Raw genomic sequence first — 16,070 nt, 5'->3', positions numbered from 1 at the left:
CTTTTAGTATATAATTTAATTTTATCCACATTTCTCGAATCTTTCTCTATATGTCTCATTTTTCCTAGTAAGCATGTTTCTTGTGATCTGTCTCCTCATTTGAGCTTAACATTCTTTGTCCTGTCCAGGAATGGGCGAGTGTGGGCAGTACCTTGGGGCAGATGGCTCTGGAACAGTTGGCTGCAGTCGACTCTGACTCTCTGGAAAACATGGAGACCAGAGCTCGCTGCCTTAGTCTGAAGGGAAAGTATTTCAGATTGATGGCTGTGCATGAAGACCCCATTTATCTGTGTGCTCTCTGGGACAGACAAAAGCAGGTAGACAACACAAATGTCCATATACAGTATGAATGTGCACATAATACTCTGTTATGACACAGAAAATTATGAGAAGACTTAGACGTGTCAGGGAATTTTGCACGCAGGATTTTTGTGGAATTCTGATGTAGACCCATAAATACACATGAAAGGGCAAATACATAGAGTGAGAAGCTTATAGCAATTAGAGAGCTGGCTGTCCAATTACATAATTTGAGACATAAGGTGATTTTATACTAAAGATTATTATTCTTTGATCTTGAAATATCTTTACGCAGAAAGAATCCTGGTTTCACCCTAAAGCTGTTTCTGTGGAGGAGGAGAATTTAGAAAAAGACAAAGACAGAGAATCAAGCAGAAAAGAGTCGAGTATGACCTCTGCCAGAAGTGCTGATCTGCAGGTACATATTGCCCAACACATCTCTGACTCATCTCTAATCTGACGTTTATATATCAAGGTTCACCTCACATCTCAAATCTCCATGGGGTAAATCTCTGGATGTTCTGCATAGCTCTTGCATTGAAAGTCAGTGTGTCCACATCAAATTTGGAACAGAATGAAATGGGGACAGTGTATATTTAAGTGGCAGCATTTTGGAGTATTTAAGTAAGATTGGTAAGATTGAGGTTTCACTAGGGTGTCTATGAGATTGAGATCTGATGAAATTTTTGTAGCCAAAGGGAAAAAAGGAAATTGAGCATTTCCAAGATATGTGGGACCTGAGATTTTATGCAAAAAAAACAGTAATGTAAATGCTGATTTCAGAGAAACAGTTTCTTCTGGAGTTTGATCTAAGGCCTAGGTTCACATTTTCCAAGTCTGTTTTTGTGCCTGTTGTCCATATTGGTTGTGAGGAGAGTCCCATCCTAACGTAATACTAATGGAAAGACAATTCAATTGAAATTAATATGATACTACACAGGGTAACACACTTGGAAACAAATGTGTGCAGGGTTGACAAGACTGTGTGTATGTGTGTGTGTGTGTGTGTGATGTCTCTTTATTGTGCAGTGGAGGAGGCATAAAGCCCAGCAGATGTTGGTACAGGCCAGTAAAGTACTTGCTGAAGCCGTCAACCTGTGTCTCCAACACACAGTGCCTGTTTACATCCTGGCTGATGCTTCTCTCAACATGTTGGAGTGTCATGGCCAGTGTGACCCTGCAGTGGCAGGTCAATATCTTGCCCTGTTTCAGGTACTGTGCATTGGACCCTGTGTGCATTTTATACTTAACTACTTGAGCATGCATTCATTGTTTTGGTTATCAGTACCAGGTTTCACTTTCAGCCGTATTGGAGCTACACCCATGTGCACTGTAGAAAGTTCCACATATGGTACATTGTATGAATTAGGGCCCTATATGCTTCTTCCGATCCACTACATGTAGGAATTTGGTTGCACAACGCAATCTCTGGCATCTGGACCCACGTATTATCTTAACTTAACGGTATATTTTAGGATATCATCACCTACTCTAGATCCCACTATTACCAACAGCTTCTTCATCCATCTTTGTTTTATTCCCAGAGCTGCTGCACTGTTGCTATGATAGCTGACATCCTAAATTCTGCCTGTGCTGACACCTGTATGTCCCAGCTCTCAGCTCAGCTCAACCTCCACAGGAAACTGCTCCTCTCTCAGGAGGAGCAGCCCAGGACCATGCTCAGGGGATTGGAGGACTCCCTCAGCAGCATTTCCAAGGTACTAGGTCACCAAACCACAAAACACTTGATTTATGTAACACTTGATTTTTATAATTCTGTCATACTGAACTCGAAGTCTCTTGAAGTCTCGTGACACAGTGATGTTGCTCTTATGGCTTTTGCTCTGGCAGCACTATAGAATTCCACAATCACATAGTAGTAGAACTGCAAGAATATTGTATTTGTGCTTGAGATGTTTATGTATGTGCTTGTATGTGGAGCATTGTTGAACATCGAAAAACTAAGAACCTGTTTGAAGAGATTAAAAAAAAACATCTAACATCTAGATACATTTTTGCTGTCTTAAAAAAGCATGTGATCTATATCTATCTATTATGATATGACAATGTTTATATTCTCAAATTAACTCAAGGCAAGTTAAATGTCTTGTTTAAATATTTCATAACAGAAATAATTAAATCCTCAGTAGCAATTACAGATGAAAGCATGTTCTACATTCTTAACATGATAAAATAAAGAGAATTTAAATGATGACATGGCCATACCTAAAACAGGGTAATAAATTGTTTGACCTCCTCTAATAGGGTCCAGTAATTAAAATAATAACTAGTGGATTGTTGTTAAATTAATACAATACAATTGCTGACACTTTGTTCAGAATTCAGGTTACCTTATCTTTTTATGTCTTCTAAAATTGTGTGATCTTGAAATTGTGATTTGCAGGCCTTCAGCCACCTGACCATCAGTCCCAATCATCTAAACATACTTACAGAGCTTCCATCTAACTTGAAGATCTTACTTCTTCAGCATTCTGAGGATGGGTAAATGTTATTTTGTCTGTTTTTATCTGTTTTCTCTGACTATGCCCCTCATTTTGCCATGCTGTAAATATTATCCCTGTCTTCCACTATATAAGCACTGTGGTAAATAAGTAAATGACTGCAGGTCACAAGAGTCACTTTAGGTTTAGGCAACAGTCATATCTGGAGCAGAAGGAGCTTACTGTGTGTTAGACCTGCAACTAGAGGGCTGATGAATGAAATGACTCATTTCTGTTTGTGGATGCAGATAAAATGTATCTATGTCATTACAAATTAAAGGAGTTTAAAATAAACTTGCAAATATCACATATATTATGCAGTTTAAGTGTAAAAGTCCTTGTTAATGTGTAATTTTAGGTCAGAACTTTATGGGGCCTTCTATGAGACAACCAGTGCATCAGAGGATCAAAAAGGAAACACAACACAATTTACAGGTTTGGTTATTGTGCATTTTTTAAATCAGTCTCCATCAAAGTGAGCAGTCAGACTTTCTACTTGTATGAGAGCTGTGGGCCATTTTAAAAATAATATATACTCCATTTATGTATTTTTATACTCCATCTCATCTGCTTTCAAATGTCATCGCAGGGTATTGGCATACTGTCCTACCTGCTCACATATATTTTTCTGGGAGCAGTCTGGTTGTTATTTAGACTCATCTGAGAATGAAGACAGATTTCTGAAACAGAAAAGACAATGTGGAGAAAACAAAATGAGACAGATGAAGAAAGAGGAAAAACTCACAAAAGGAGGAGAGAGTGGAGGTGCTCGTGTGGACCAATTACAAGGCCTGTGAGTGTATGTCTCATTGTATGTGTATTCTTTTGTTGCAGGTACCCTGACATGCTCTAGGGTGGCCAAGGTTTCAGTCTGCCCAAGGGCTCTGCTGGCATTGAGAGAGCAAGCTCGAGCGCTTGGCCAGGAGATTAGACATGCCCTCCTCAAGGAAACCTGTTGGTACAATGGCAAGGTAGACACCCGTGAGGAGCATCAGCTTTTCCCCTCTGTCTGTCTCATTATACGTACAGTAAGCTCACTCCACTGCAATTAATATCATATGATGTCTCTTCTCACTTACTCGCCTGGGACAGCTGACTTCTACATCCAAGCACTGTGTAGCTAAAAGAATATTGTACATGAAAATAAGCTGTGGCCTGAAACAATATATTGTACACTACAATACATCTATTGATACTCCCTTCTTTTCCTTCCATACAGAAAACTACTACAGAAGAAAAGTTAGCACCTCACTTCAGAGAAATTGTGCAAGATATGGAAGATTATCTGAATCCACTTCTCACACAGTTTGACTTCTCTTGCTTAAGGTGAAGTGCTGTATATGTCATCAGATTCCCCAGTTTGTCCAGTACAAAGGCTTGACAAATTTAATTTAATTTTCTTAACCTAAGGAAGACTTTGAAGTGAAGAATTTTAATGTTTAGAAGCCCAGAGTTACTTGTCAGTGACTCAACTTTGTATAACCTTGATTGTTGTGTATAGTGCTTTACAATAGGTCATTTCTAACAGCAGATGTTTTTGACCTGTCAGACACAGATGTTCTGGTGTTAGGGCCCTGGTCAGTTAGTTAGACCTTGACTGCTGTTGCAGGTATGAATGTCCACTGTGAGTAAAGCCCTTTCAAGTGTATGTTTGAAACAAGATGAGGCTGATCTGTCTCTTTAGCCTGGTTGATCAGATTAGTGCATCTGTCTGCATTCAGAAATGCATGCAGAAAGCTTACACCCAGCAAGTGCTCAATAAGTGCTCCCAATTCCCTTATGAGACGTCAGTCGACCCAGAAGTCGTTCTGGTCCACCATGATGAAGAACATCCCAAATTTCTTATTTCTGCTCTGACTAAGGTGCAGGGAAAATATGCAAGTGAGGAAAACATGGGTGCAGTTAGTGAAATTGGGAAACCCCATGAGTACCTGCAGTTGTTGCAAATGTCACATTCTACACTGTCTGGTTCAGTACAGTATGCACTTGTCTTAAGGTAGTGTAGCCACACTGATTAACACGTGTTCCTTTTTATTTAGACTCCCAGCTGAAACAGTACCAGTCCCTGAGATGACCAAAGCCAAAGAAGAAGAAGAGAAAGGTTTTTTGTCCAGTATATCACCTGAACTACTATTTCTTATCAAAAAAATGTCCAAATTATTGGAATAATCAATATCTCTTTAAAGGTTGATCTTATGATTTTAAGGCAAATACCCGTAATAGTTACACTATCATAAAGTGTATGTAAAAATCAGCATACTTTGGTGTGTGTGTGTGTGTGTGTGTGTGTGTGTGTGTGTGCATATAAATTACCAGTGAATCCAGGGAGCTATGTGGTGTTGCTGGCAGACAGGAAGTTGCTGGAGTTGCCCCTGGAATCCTTGTCCATCCTACAGGGGGAAGGCCTGAGTTCTATGTCACGCGACTTCTCCCTGCAGTTTCTTCACAGTCGCCTGAACAGAGAAGGACCAGATAAAGGTACAGGTACATAAAACGATATATGAACACTACACATGGATTTCGAACATTACTTATGATAGTGCATGATTAACATATACACTATTAGTCCAGTACATTCAAAGTTTGATAATCTTGGTGTATTTCTATATTATTCTTATTCTTCTATTTTCTTTTATCCTATGAAGTGAACAGTTTCAGTCTATACTAAATAACATACAGTATTTGTGCTCCAGAAAGGTGCATGTCAGCTAGCTACAGGAAACACAGACATTTGACATGAACATTTTTCCACTAGAACTAGCCATATTGGTCATACTTTGCAAGCAAGAGCTGTGACTATTACATTGCAAATGAGGCATTTTCTAGCCCCGAGTGGGTGCATGAATATTATTAAAAATGTTTCTGTTTAACATGGATTTGGCAGTTCATAGTGAACACAGAAGTGTTTTCCAACATACATGATTTCCCATGGGCATGCAAATTAACATATAGAACATATAATTTAGTTAGAAGTATGGATAAACTGCATAAATACTTTGCTGTGTAGAAGTAGCACAGATATTATAGCACAGCAAATGCCAGGCTGACACACACATTACTTCAAGCAGGTCTAAAACCATTAAGATATAACCATTAAGAGATCATAAATTCCTGCTCAACAATCGTTCAACATGTTATTCTTGCTCTAATTAAATAGGCCCCCTGTTTATTTGCTAAGGAGCTATGATTACTCAAATTCTGTCATCTATTCTTAATACAGAGACTTTGAAGTTTGTTGTATTTGTTTGTCTTATATTTGACTTGCTCAAACTTTTTTCAACATTTATTTATTAAGGGTAATGTAATTGAGATGCAATGCTCTGATTCACCCTGTACACATATGTACACCTGGAAGTGGCCCAATATAGTGGCCCACAGTCTGACCTGACCACTGAACAGCTCCAATGGGCCTGTTGGGGTTTGTTCAAGAGCACCACAGTGGTGTTGATGTGGGAGTGGTCAGTGCTGTAAATACAATTCACACCACTGCTTTTTAACTGTCCCACCAAGATTTTAATCTTGTGGGACTGAGGTTTGATCTTCTGGTCACAAGCTCACTTCTCTAACCTTTAGGCTACCACTGCCCCAAGCAAGAAACCCTTTGTTGTCTTTTTCAGGTTTATATCTAATTTACTCATTATTTTGTTGGTATCACTCCAGTGCATTTGAACAATGCAGTTTACCTGCCTTATCCATCAGCTATTAATGTTAGAGCAGGGTTTGTGTACAGTATGGCTAGATGCTTACCCCATATACTGTAATTCCTCATCATATATTAGTAAATAATGGCTTACATTTGCAAAAGCATCTTAATGCCAGGATTTAGACTGCAGGCAGCCATCCATAGAAATTAAATCTGTTCAGGAGAGAAAGGTCATTTCACATCCCGCTGGCATGTAGAACTTGCTAAAGTAGATGTCCATTGCCTGAACAATTTATGATTGCCCAGGGGTAATGTACTGTACGTAGGTGGTGGTCATCGGTCACTGTTGACTGAGCAAATCATCCTACTCATATGTGTTTGAAAGGCTGCATAATTTGAAGCTGTCAGCCCAAAACACACTAAGTGAAAAACTGAAAGATGACACTTTTAGAACGTTATAGTGAGTGCTCTACAGTCTGTGTTCCCAGGTTGATGAGAAGATTGCAGGGTTGACAAGCAGCCCAAAGAACGCAAACACCAATGGACACACCACACAGTCTGTATACAATAACTAATTAGGCACTGCCAAACTGGGAACACATCATCAGTGTTTGTTAATTTGAAATTACTTCAGTCTGGCACAGATCAGAATAGTTGCAATGACCACCAATGTATTGTTTAGAAGAATACCTTTGCTACAAACTCAATGTCTAGTAAGATGAACTGTCTTTTTGTATCATTTTAGCCTTAATGTCTCACTGAGCAAATAGTATTATGAGAGAACTGATTATGTAAACTATTTTTCACCAAAAATAAAAAATGAACTCAGTTTAAATTCAGCATGTAAAATAAAATAGCTATTTTTGGTGGAACATAAATTGGCCATTGCAGATGCAAAGCTGTACTATAAGCCGGTGTCACTTTTCAACAGCCTCTTGCATTTTGTGTGAGTGTGTGTGTGTATTTATTTCACTTTTATATTGTAAGAAGAATAATAATTTACTAGAAGAATAATTTACTAGAAATTATAGTGAACATAGTGTTTTCTTGAAGTGAACCTGAACAGTGAACCTGTAAATGCATCAGGACATAATCTGGTTTAAAAATATGTTTAAAATTACCTGCTAAAAACATATATAAAAACAGTTTAAACTGAGAAAGATGAGCCTCATGTTCCATTAATATTAATCATTACATTGTGTCCTATCCAGTATCTCTGGGCTTTATTTTGGAGGTCTACTATGAAAGTAAAATCCCAAGAAAAAAATCTAGTTTTGTGGCAATGGTGCTTCAACCCTCTGGGGAGTTGTTTACATTAATATTTTAGTCAGAAAAGAAAAGGGTTTAGAAAGAGCACAGAACCTGACTCTGCAGAGATCTTTACATTTCTAAAGGTTAAATCATTGGCATAACTGAAAATAACTGAATGCTCAAAGGTTACTGTTAAGCTACTGTGTATGTGTGTGTCAGGCGAACATGCATTTCCCAATACTTCTTTCAAAACCTGAATCACCCAAATACATGGGTGACTATGAGACAAAAAAGTGATTATCATAATTTTGACATAATTTTGATCTCCCGTTTTCCTTAGTGTCAAGAAGATCTAGTGCCTGAAACCAAATTTGAAAAAGCTATGTCTTATACTGTGCAGTGTTTTGTCTGAAGTACAGGGCAGATTAGCACAAACAATAAAAAGACAGGTGGGAAAGGTTTGCTTTTGCCTGTTCCTATTGCCTCAAATTTTACTGTCCCAGTTGCAAATTTTTTTGCTGTCCTCATGCAAAAATTCAAATTACACAAACTGGTTTTACATTTGCTGTCCTGTTGGTTGTACTAAAGTAGAGTGATGCACAGTTTTACATATTAAGAGAAAGAGTAAATGAATGAACCATGCTGGCCTGTTCAGGTGTAGTGGAAACATAAGCTTAGTATGGTGCTGGAGGTGGATGGAGATCAGAGAGTGAGGGAAATGATTTATCCTTAGTGTATAGTGAATTTCAACACCAAATTTGAAGTAATTTGAGCATATGGATTTTGATGGTGGTAGTAAATAAAAACGTTACGTTTAAACACTTTTTGTCCAAAGCAAGAATAAGTGCATTCAAACATAATAGAAATAAGAGGTGGGAGTTATCAAAATCCAGTACTGAATACATCTGACTTTAATAATACAAAGGTGAAAATATCTGATAGAACCAGACAGAACTGGCTAGTTGCTCACAATGAAACATGTTGGACTGACTGACCAACTGATGGACTCTTCTGCATCTACATTTACAACAAAATCCCAATGATGAACTTGATGGTCTGAATGAAATAAGGAATTAAGCTGGTAATAAATGTGTGAGCTGTCATTTACAGAAGGTGCGGCCATGAGGAAAGTTTTTCAGTTCTTCAGTCACTAATAAATGTCATTGACACTGCAGATTCTAAAAAAGTTTTCTTCCTTTTTTTCAGTCTCACTGCTGTGTAATCTATCCTGCAGACAAGTGTATGTATTAATTTTGCCTCCTGTTTGTTGCAGTTGAAAGAGACAACAAAAAGGAGACCAAAGGTGGCAAAGGAACTAAGGGGAAGGGAGATCAAAGCCAAGCCATCAAAGCAGTGAGTTTGAGAAATTAATCTGGGTCTGCCAGATCCAGACAGCATTATTGCTTTTACCTGCTGTCAGCACTGCAGATTATTTACATTTGAGGATGTAAATGTGCTTTTGCATCAGATACATAATATGTTTACATAAAATCCTATTTCTAGCTTCTGAACATGTATTCTTTGTAATTTTGGCTTCTATTTTTCTACCGGCCCTAGAGACACTATTTGCATGTGTAATGTTATATTATTGTATATATCATTTATTTTGCTTTTAAATTTTATTGTATATACTTCGTTTGTGACTGTGCTTGGTTTAAGCATATTTATTGTTCACACAGATACCTGCCAATCATGTCTTTCCTTCAAACACGATCCCAGTGGACATGCGTAACTTCAAATGTACCTTTTTTTTGGATGTGGTTTGTTAAATATTGTGTAATGCTATAGGTTAGACTAGCTACAGTATTATCTGTATCCCACTGCAGCAAAGAGTTGCACAATTTTTATAGGTCATTATTCTTAACATTCCTCTTAAGATATCGTCGACCCTTACAATGAAGGCAACTTTGGTAAGTAGCTGTAAATTAATTCAGTCAAATCTCTGGCAGAGAGTACATTAGAGTTCATAACACATATATTAACACATTTTAATATACTACTTAATTGGTGTTATCATTTTTATAAAGGTGGAAATGTACTGCATGATGGTTGAAAAAACACTTGCTTATACTCAATTATAATGTGGGTCCAGCTGCAAATATAGTACAAGTGGGGTGAAGTTGGTGCATCTTACATGAATTCTAAGAATTTTAAAGCCAAGTTCTGGGGAGATTAATGTTCTCCTTAGTCCATATTGCAGCTTGTCACATTTGGCTCTGCATGTGCTCCTCTTTGCACCAAACCTCAAGATTCTTTAGTTTTACAATATGAACTATTTATAAAGCATCTACTTCTGTGACCTTATGTGAGTGACATTGCAATTTCAATGTAGTGATATACCGCATGCAAATGGAAGGTTGTATAATATTCGTATGCTGTTGTCTGTATGTGACACAGATGGGACCAGTCTGAGTATGAAGATGAACGAGATTTTGGAATCTCACAGCCAGCATTTTAGCCATCTGTGGGAGGGCTTCATGGGCAGCAAACAAACACTAAGGTTAGACACTTTCAGTAGACCAAATTAATGCAATGCAGAATGTCTCTTCTTGGTTTTGTTTACTCTTGATTACTCTATTTACATTGCATTTCAATACACCTAATCTCTTCTTCTCTGCCATCACTTCCTTGTATCTGTCAAGTCTGTCTGAGTTGGAGCAGCTGTTGTGCAGCTGCAGTGCCTTTATTTACCTGGGGATGGAGCACTTCATGGAAAACATCCCACCTGGCAAACTAGCAGCTCTCAATCTTTCTGGTAATGTATACTCATATGCTATCTTCAGTTTTTTAATGCTAAATTCAGACCAGAAATAGCAGTTGTAAATTGATTCATCATAAAATAAAATTAGCAAGTGTTAGTTGCTGACAGTCTGAACACAGTTTGGTCTCTTGCTTGTAGCAGATATCATGCAGATGTAATGCCTTGTGATGCTAAGTATCAAGGTTTTTTTTCTTGATGAGTATTGAGGTCATGTCTTTAGGTTGTTTTTTTTGTGAAAATCTGCATTCATATATTTATTGATGAGTTCTATTTGGATTGTAGTCATACTGGATAAGGTAACTGGTGCCATATTATTGCATTATTATATATTCCCTCAATCATTTCAACTTAAAGTCAGCATCGTCTCAGTTTGCCAATGACTTTAGTATATTTTTAGTGTAATAACCTTTGTGATAAAACTTTAACTGGTCCTTTGATGTTTTTTTTATCCTGCAGTACTCTTAGAACGTTTGAACACTGTAATTTATTTACACTCAGGGGACAAAAAGACTCCAAATCCATCTACCCCTTCTCAATTATTAGTGGTGGCCTTTTCTGTGCTTCAGAACTCTTTAAATAATAATAATGTTAGTCTTTTTAAAAATTGCCTCTTAGTTTTTCAAACCTGCAAAGATATTTTATAGATAGTACAGCTTGATCTTTATGGCTTGTTTGCTCTCCTTCGTCAGTCATCAAAAGAGGTCTGAATGGCTAAACTTTTTCCATATGATTGACAGAGTGTCATGTTGGCCTTACACATCACCCCGGGCCAGAGATATGTGCCACCTGCTAGGCCAGCGTTATTACTGCTAACTATAGTGTGCCTGACACCATGGTCTGAATTCCAGCTGTTACTTCACAACACACTGGACCATTTCTGTTTAATTGGCCATCAGGATATGATTAGGCGATGGCAGATTTGTGTATCTTAGAAAAAAAGGTGCCATACAGTACATGCTGCACCACCTGCACTCATACCTCATCTGGTAATTGTGTTGCTTTATCACTTCATCTTTGTCTTGTTTAAATCACAATATCTATTTGGAAGACAAAGCTTGGTGACGGTACTGACGCAGCTTTAACAGCGACACTGATCAGTATATCTGCACTGCAAAGGTTACGGGGACAGCAGTGGGCATATATGCAGACATGACTGAACATGTACAGGAAGTCAGCCAGAATAGCTGCAAAGCAGTGCCCATCCTTGCTGCAACAAAGAAGATGGTGGCTGCTCTCACTGACACACACGTGGCGTGAGGCACAGACACCAGCTTTTCACACCAATAGGTCTTGCTCAGGTGTTTGTAGAATAAAAGCCTGTTTGTGTGCACATCTATAGATTTATTTTTTTTGGAGTTTGTTTCTGTGCCAAAGTCCAGCAGACATTTCTGCATTACTCGTTGCTACAATATTCAGGAAAAAGGTCCAAATGATTAAAATCAAGAGTAGCAGAAAGCCCAAAAGTTCCACTCTGTAAATCATGGTTTAACTGTTCAACCATGACAGTAGTAGGGCAACATACATTTGGTTACCTTGCTGAAAAGTTGAAGGTGTGTAGTCTGTCCTCTACAACTCTTAATCTGGCAGCTTCCTGTGGCTGCTTCTTCTGATTCAGTTATTCCATGAAATATTTAATAGTTGATATATCAAATGTGCCAGCCACGTCCTTTTTGATACCATCAGCAGTAACCTTGGTGAAAAGATTCACAAATAAAAGCCACCCTGTGTTTTGTAAGCTGAATACTTTAAATATTATCTTTATTGAAGGGCATTTTCAATTTGCATCAGTAGTATCTCGCAACCCTGATACACCTGTCAGCAAAGTGAACAGTTCAAAGCAAAGACTGCTGAAAACACCTTTTTATGGCAATACACAATAGGCATTCTCAAGGCTGTATTCAAGCCTGCATTTATTTAATTCATCTTAAAATGTGGTGAAATCTTTATTCCAGATGAGAATAAGGTTTAAATGCAATCTGTTTTAACTAATAACACAAATCATTATATTTCTATTGTCCATATTGAACACATCATTCAAACATTCACAGTGTAGGTTGAAAAAAGTATGTGAAAAGCTAATTAGAGTCAGGAGTTAGCAAACCTGAGCTCAGGTCAATGCAACAAAATTGGACTTGTTTGATTGATTGATCATTTATTGACTTTGAACTTTGACGCCTTGAACTTACTGTTCACAAGAAGAATCTGCTGATGTGAAGAAGATCTCAGAAGAGTTTAGAAATGCAGTCCACAGGATAATGTCAGAGTGGCAGTACACCAATGAAGCAGTGAGGCATCAGGACAATGACCCTAAATTAATTGAATGAATTAATTGTATTGTAAATCTACTGTGGACTTCAAACCAAATCAAAATCCACCTGTTGAAGTGGTACTGAGCCAAACCAGTTCTGTAAGAAAAACTGTACAGAATTCCTCCTCAAACTCTGCACGTCTGATTCACAGTTTCAGGAAATGCTTTTTAAGATTAATGTTGCCAACCAGTTATTAAATCCAAGGGTTCACTTCATTTTTCCACCAGAACTATGAATATTTAATGGCTCCCTTCAATAGCGACTGTATTTGTTGTGTTTGTCCTTGTCTGTACTTGTGACACGTCCATCCTAAGGTTTGCTACTCTGTATATTACTTGATAAGAAGTTTTACATATTTTGTACAGCTCTTAGTGAATAGTTGTGTTTTTTTCTGTTGCCAGATAATGATGATGATGTTTTGTCTTTTCAGAGTGTCGCATGGCTCTGCTCTTTGACCGGGTTCAGAACAATGCCAGCATTCTGCGGCAAGCGAAATTTGACATGCACAGGCGGTAACAAAACACTGTCAATGAATGAAGTTCTAGCTCAGTTTTTCAAATAAATCTGCTCTTATTTCTTGTCCCTCAAATATCTCTTCTTCTTGAATCTTCCTAGGAGTCAATTTACTGTAGTGACAATTGAGGTTTTTTCTTCATTCGTTTTTTGCTTGGTGGACGTTTAGAGAATCAGGGTTTCCCTTTGTTCTGTATCTAAAAATCTCCCTATATATCTCCAGTGCAGGACAGTTTGCGCTGAAGGAACCCCTGGAGACTGCTCTGCTGTTGAGTTTGGGTGGTGTCGGCTGTGTTGTCCTCAATCAGTGGCACAGCAGCCTTCAGCAGAACACACACAACATGGCCACCGTTGTAGACAGTAGGTTTTGGATATTCCTCTATGGAAACAGTGATATGTTTTATTTATTTATCGTCATTTGTGTCACCATAATATATTGTACTTTATTGTACATCTTCAAACGTTCACTTAATGCCAGTGGACTCCATTAGTAGTCTGTGTGTTGCAGATCTACTGAGGTTCACACATACCTCTGGCCAGACCATCCATGCCTTAAGGAAAGGGGACAGCTCAGAGATATCACAAAACATGGTTGCAGGATCATATGGTACTGCACATCCTACTTGTTAACTAATTTAGCCTCTTATTTGTATTTCTTTTTACTGTAATTACATTGGAGTCCAAGTGTTTTTTATACGGGTACATCACACACCCACTTTTGCATTTCTTTACAAAGAGAAAATAAATGTCAAACATAATCATTCAAACTATGAATCAGACTAAGCTGGATTTCAGTATATAATTATTGCTTTCTCTGGCTTTCTTCTGCAGATCAAGTGCTTCCCACTGACTCAAAGGAAGACAATGTTCACTGCAAAATGACTCATTCAGCCTACAATTGCATTCTTTATGGGCTCCCTAACTTAATTGTCTCATAATGTTCTGTACAATATTTCTCACTTCTAATTTTACAGTTCAATATCATTACAGGTATACATGCCAGTTAGCTTTGCAAATATTATTGTATGCAAAAAACTAAAGCTACTGTAGAAGGAGATTAAACATTACGTTAAAGATGATCCTTGATTGATACCTGACTTACATTCTCAACTATGTTATTTTCTCAGGAGACTGATTTTAAACCTGATGTTTTTAATATTGTTTTAACTATACACGGCAGATGGGAGACACTGTAACCTGCCTGACTCCATAAAGTAAAGCTATGGCTTTACTTGATTACTTTATTTATTTACTTTTTAGCTTACTGCTCTCTGAGTAGGGTGTTACTGCTGAGTATTGTGTGGATGAGTTTAGGATCTTTTCAACACTCACAATATCAGGTGTTTGGAATTTGTTTTTAACACCAGTCGCCATCATTACCAGTTTTTCATTGATGTGCTTTTGTATCAGATTTTACATAATAGAATGTGAAATGATTACAGCCCAGTGAAATCCACTGACAGGCCCAGCAGTTCTGCTGTATCAGGACATAAATGGGTGAAGTTGCACAGTAAGAGGGTTAAGCTAGAAAATAGTAGTTCATAGTCAGGTGTGTTTTGGTTGTGATGATGCAGCTGTAACTAAGTTCAGCTGCTGCTATCTTATGTCTTGTATGTGTTTACTGTGTCATTTAGTACTTTCCATTAAAGTTCATGCTGATGCAGTTTTTATTTGACACTACTGTTCTCTTACCTTTACATATCATCCATCCATCTTCTATACCCGCTTTTTCCTGAAAGCAGGGTCACAGGGATCTGCTGGAGCCTATCCCAGCTCTCTTTGGGTGAAAGGCAGGGGTCCACCCTGGACAGGTCACCAGTCCATCACAGGGCCACATAGAGACCAACAACCTCACACACTCACACTCACTCCTATGGGCAATTTAGAGTCACCAATCAACCTGACATACATGTTTTTGGACTGTGGGAGGAAACCAGAGTACCTGGAGAAAACCCACACAAGCACAGGGAGAACATGCAAGCCCACAACCTTCTTGCTGTGAGGCAGCAGTGCTAACCACTCATCCACCGTGCTGCGCCCTTACATTATTCACACATACTGTGCTGAACATCACTATGAAAGGCAATACACCTCTTTTTAGGTGGGCCTCAGCTGAAAGAGGCAGGGTTGGTTCAGCCTGCATGAAAATGAGCCTGTCACAGTGTACTAATTTCAATTTAGAAAATGCCTTTATCAGAAATTGCAGTGCCGTCTTAATCCTTATGGTTCTTGTTGCATTGTAACAACTGTAATTTAGTAATTTCCTAAAACGTAAATATATCAAAATGACATAACATGAGAGTTTAAATGCTGTCCTATTTATTGGAAATCATTATTGCCATTTGATGCTTCTTCCTCATTAGATTTGGCTGTATTTAGTTTATACACATCACTTTTTAACTTAATATATTTAAGAAGAATATTCTGTGGCACACAAAGCTAGTACTGTAGAGGTCACTGTAAAAAATAAATCAATTGACATTTGGCAAATACATTTATTCACTTTGTTGTGCTGAGCTAACGAAGAAGAATCAATACCACTTTTAAGTGTGTAGAGTAAATATGAAGCTTCTGGTTAGATTAATATAAATACAGGAAACAGGAAAACAGCAAACCTGAAACATAACATTTGAAGCTAACACAATCTGCCGACCAGCACCTCCAGGCAACCAGTGGAGTTACAGCGTCCGGCCAAGAAATAATTCTCTGTAAAACCACAAGTTGTTTTTATGCTTTTTGTGATAATTAAATAAAGATAAAACAAGTTAATTATTGAGGTTTAGAGGTGCTGG

The 16,070-nt window shown here is 38.0% G+C and overlaps 1 protein-coding gene across 3 annotated transcripts in view; it reads left to right on the top strand.

Annotated features, from left to right (window-relative positions):
• Positions 1-14,948, top strand: part of LOC113124117 (cilia- and flagella-associated protein 46-like) — a 42,907-nt gene extending 27,959 nt beyond the window's left edge. For 2 of the 3 annotated variants that reach the window (XM_026296568.2, XM_026296570.2), the window contains 19 exons: positions 129-317; positions 596-718; positions 1,330-1,512; positions 1,845-2,018; positions 2,705-2,802; positions 3,160-3,236; positions 3,636-3,772; positions 4,021-4,127; positions 4,841-4,902; positions 5,118-5,285; positions 8,969-9,048; positions 9,375-9,435; positions 9,573-9,605; positions 10,093-10,195; positions 10,338-10,450; positions 13,196-13,277; positions 13,502-13,638; positions 13,787-13,885; positions 14,110-14,948. In XM_026296568.2, the coding sequence (XP_026152353.1) occupies positions 129-317; positions 596-718; positions 1,330-1,512; positions 1,845-2,018; positions 2,705-2,802; positions 3,160-3,236; positions 3,636-3,772; positions 4,021-4,127; positions 4,841-4,902; positions 5,118-5,285; positions 8,969-9,048; positions 9,375-9,435; positions 9,573-9,605; positions 10,093-10,195; positions 10,338-10,450; positions 13,196-13,277; positions 13,502-13,638; positions 13,787-13,885; positions 14,110-14,216 (2,133 nt within the window). In that variant the 3' untranslated portion in view covers positions 14,217-14,948. The remainder of the gene's footprint in view (positions 1-128; positions 318-595; positions 719-1,329; positions 1,513-1,844; positions 2,019-2,704; positions 2,803-3,159; positions 3,237-3,635; positions 3,773-4,020; positions 4,128-4,840; positions 4,903-5,117; positions 5,286-8,968; positions 9,049-9,374; positions 9,436-9,572; positions 9,606-10,092; positions 10,196-10,337; positions 10,451-13,195; positions 13,278-13,501; positions 13,639-13,786; positions 13,886-14,109) is intronic. The other variant, XM_026296569.2, reaches the window with a different exon arrangement.
• Positions 14,949-16,070: the final 1,122 nt, after the last annotated feature.

This window comes from Mastacembelus armatus, unplaced genomic scaffold (genome assembly GCF_900324485.2).
Source record: "Mastacembelus armatus unplaced genomic scaffold, fMasArm1.2, whole genome shotgun sequence".
Classification (NCBI taxonomy): domain Eukaryota; kingdom Metazoa; phylum Chordata; class Actinopteri; order Synbranchiformes; family Mastacembelidae; genus Mastacembelus; species Mastacembelus armatus.
The sequence above is the reverse complement of the archived record's forward strand: the minus strand, read 5'-3'. Positions and strand labels throughout refer to the sequence as shown.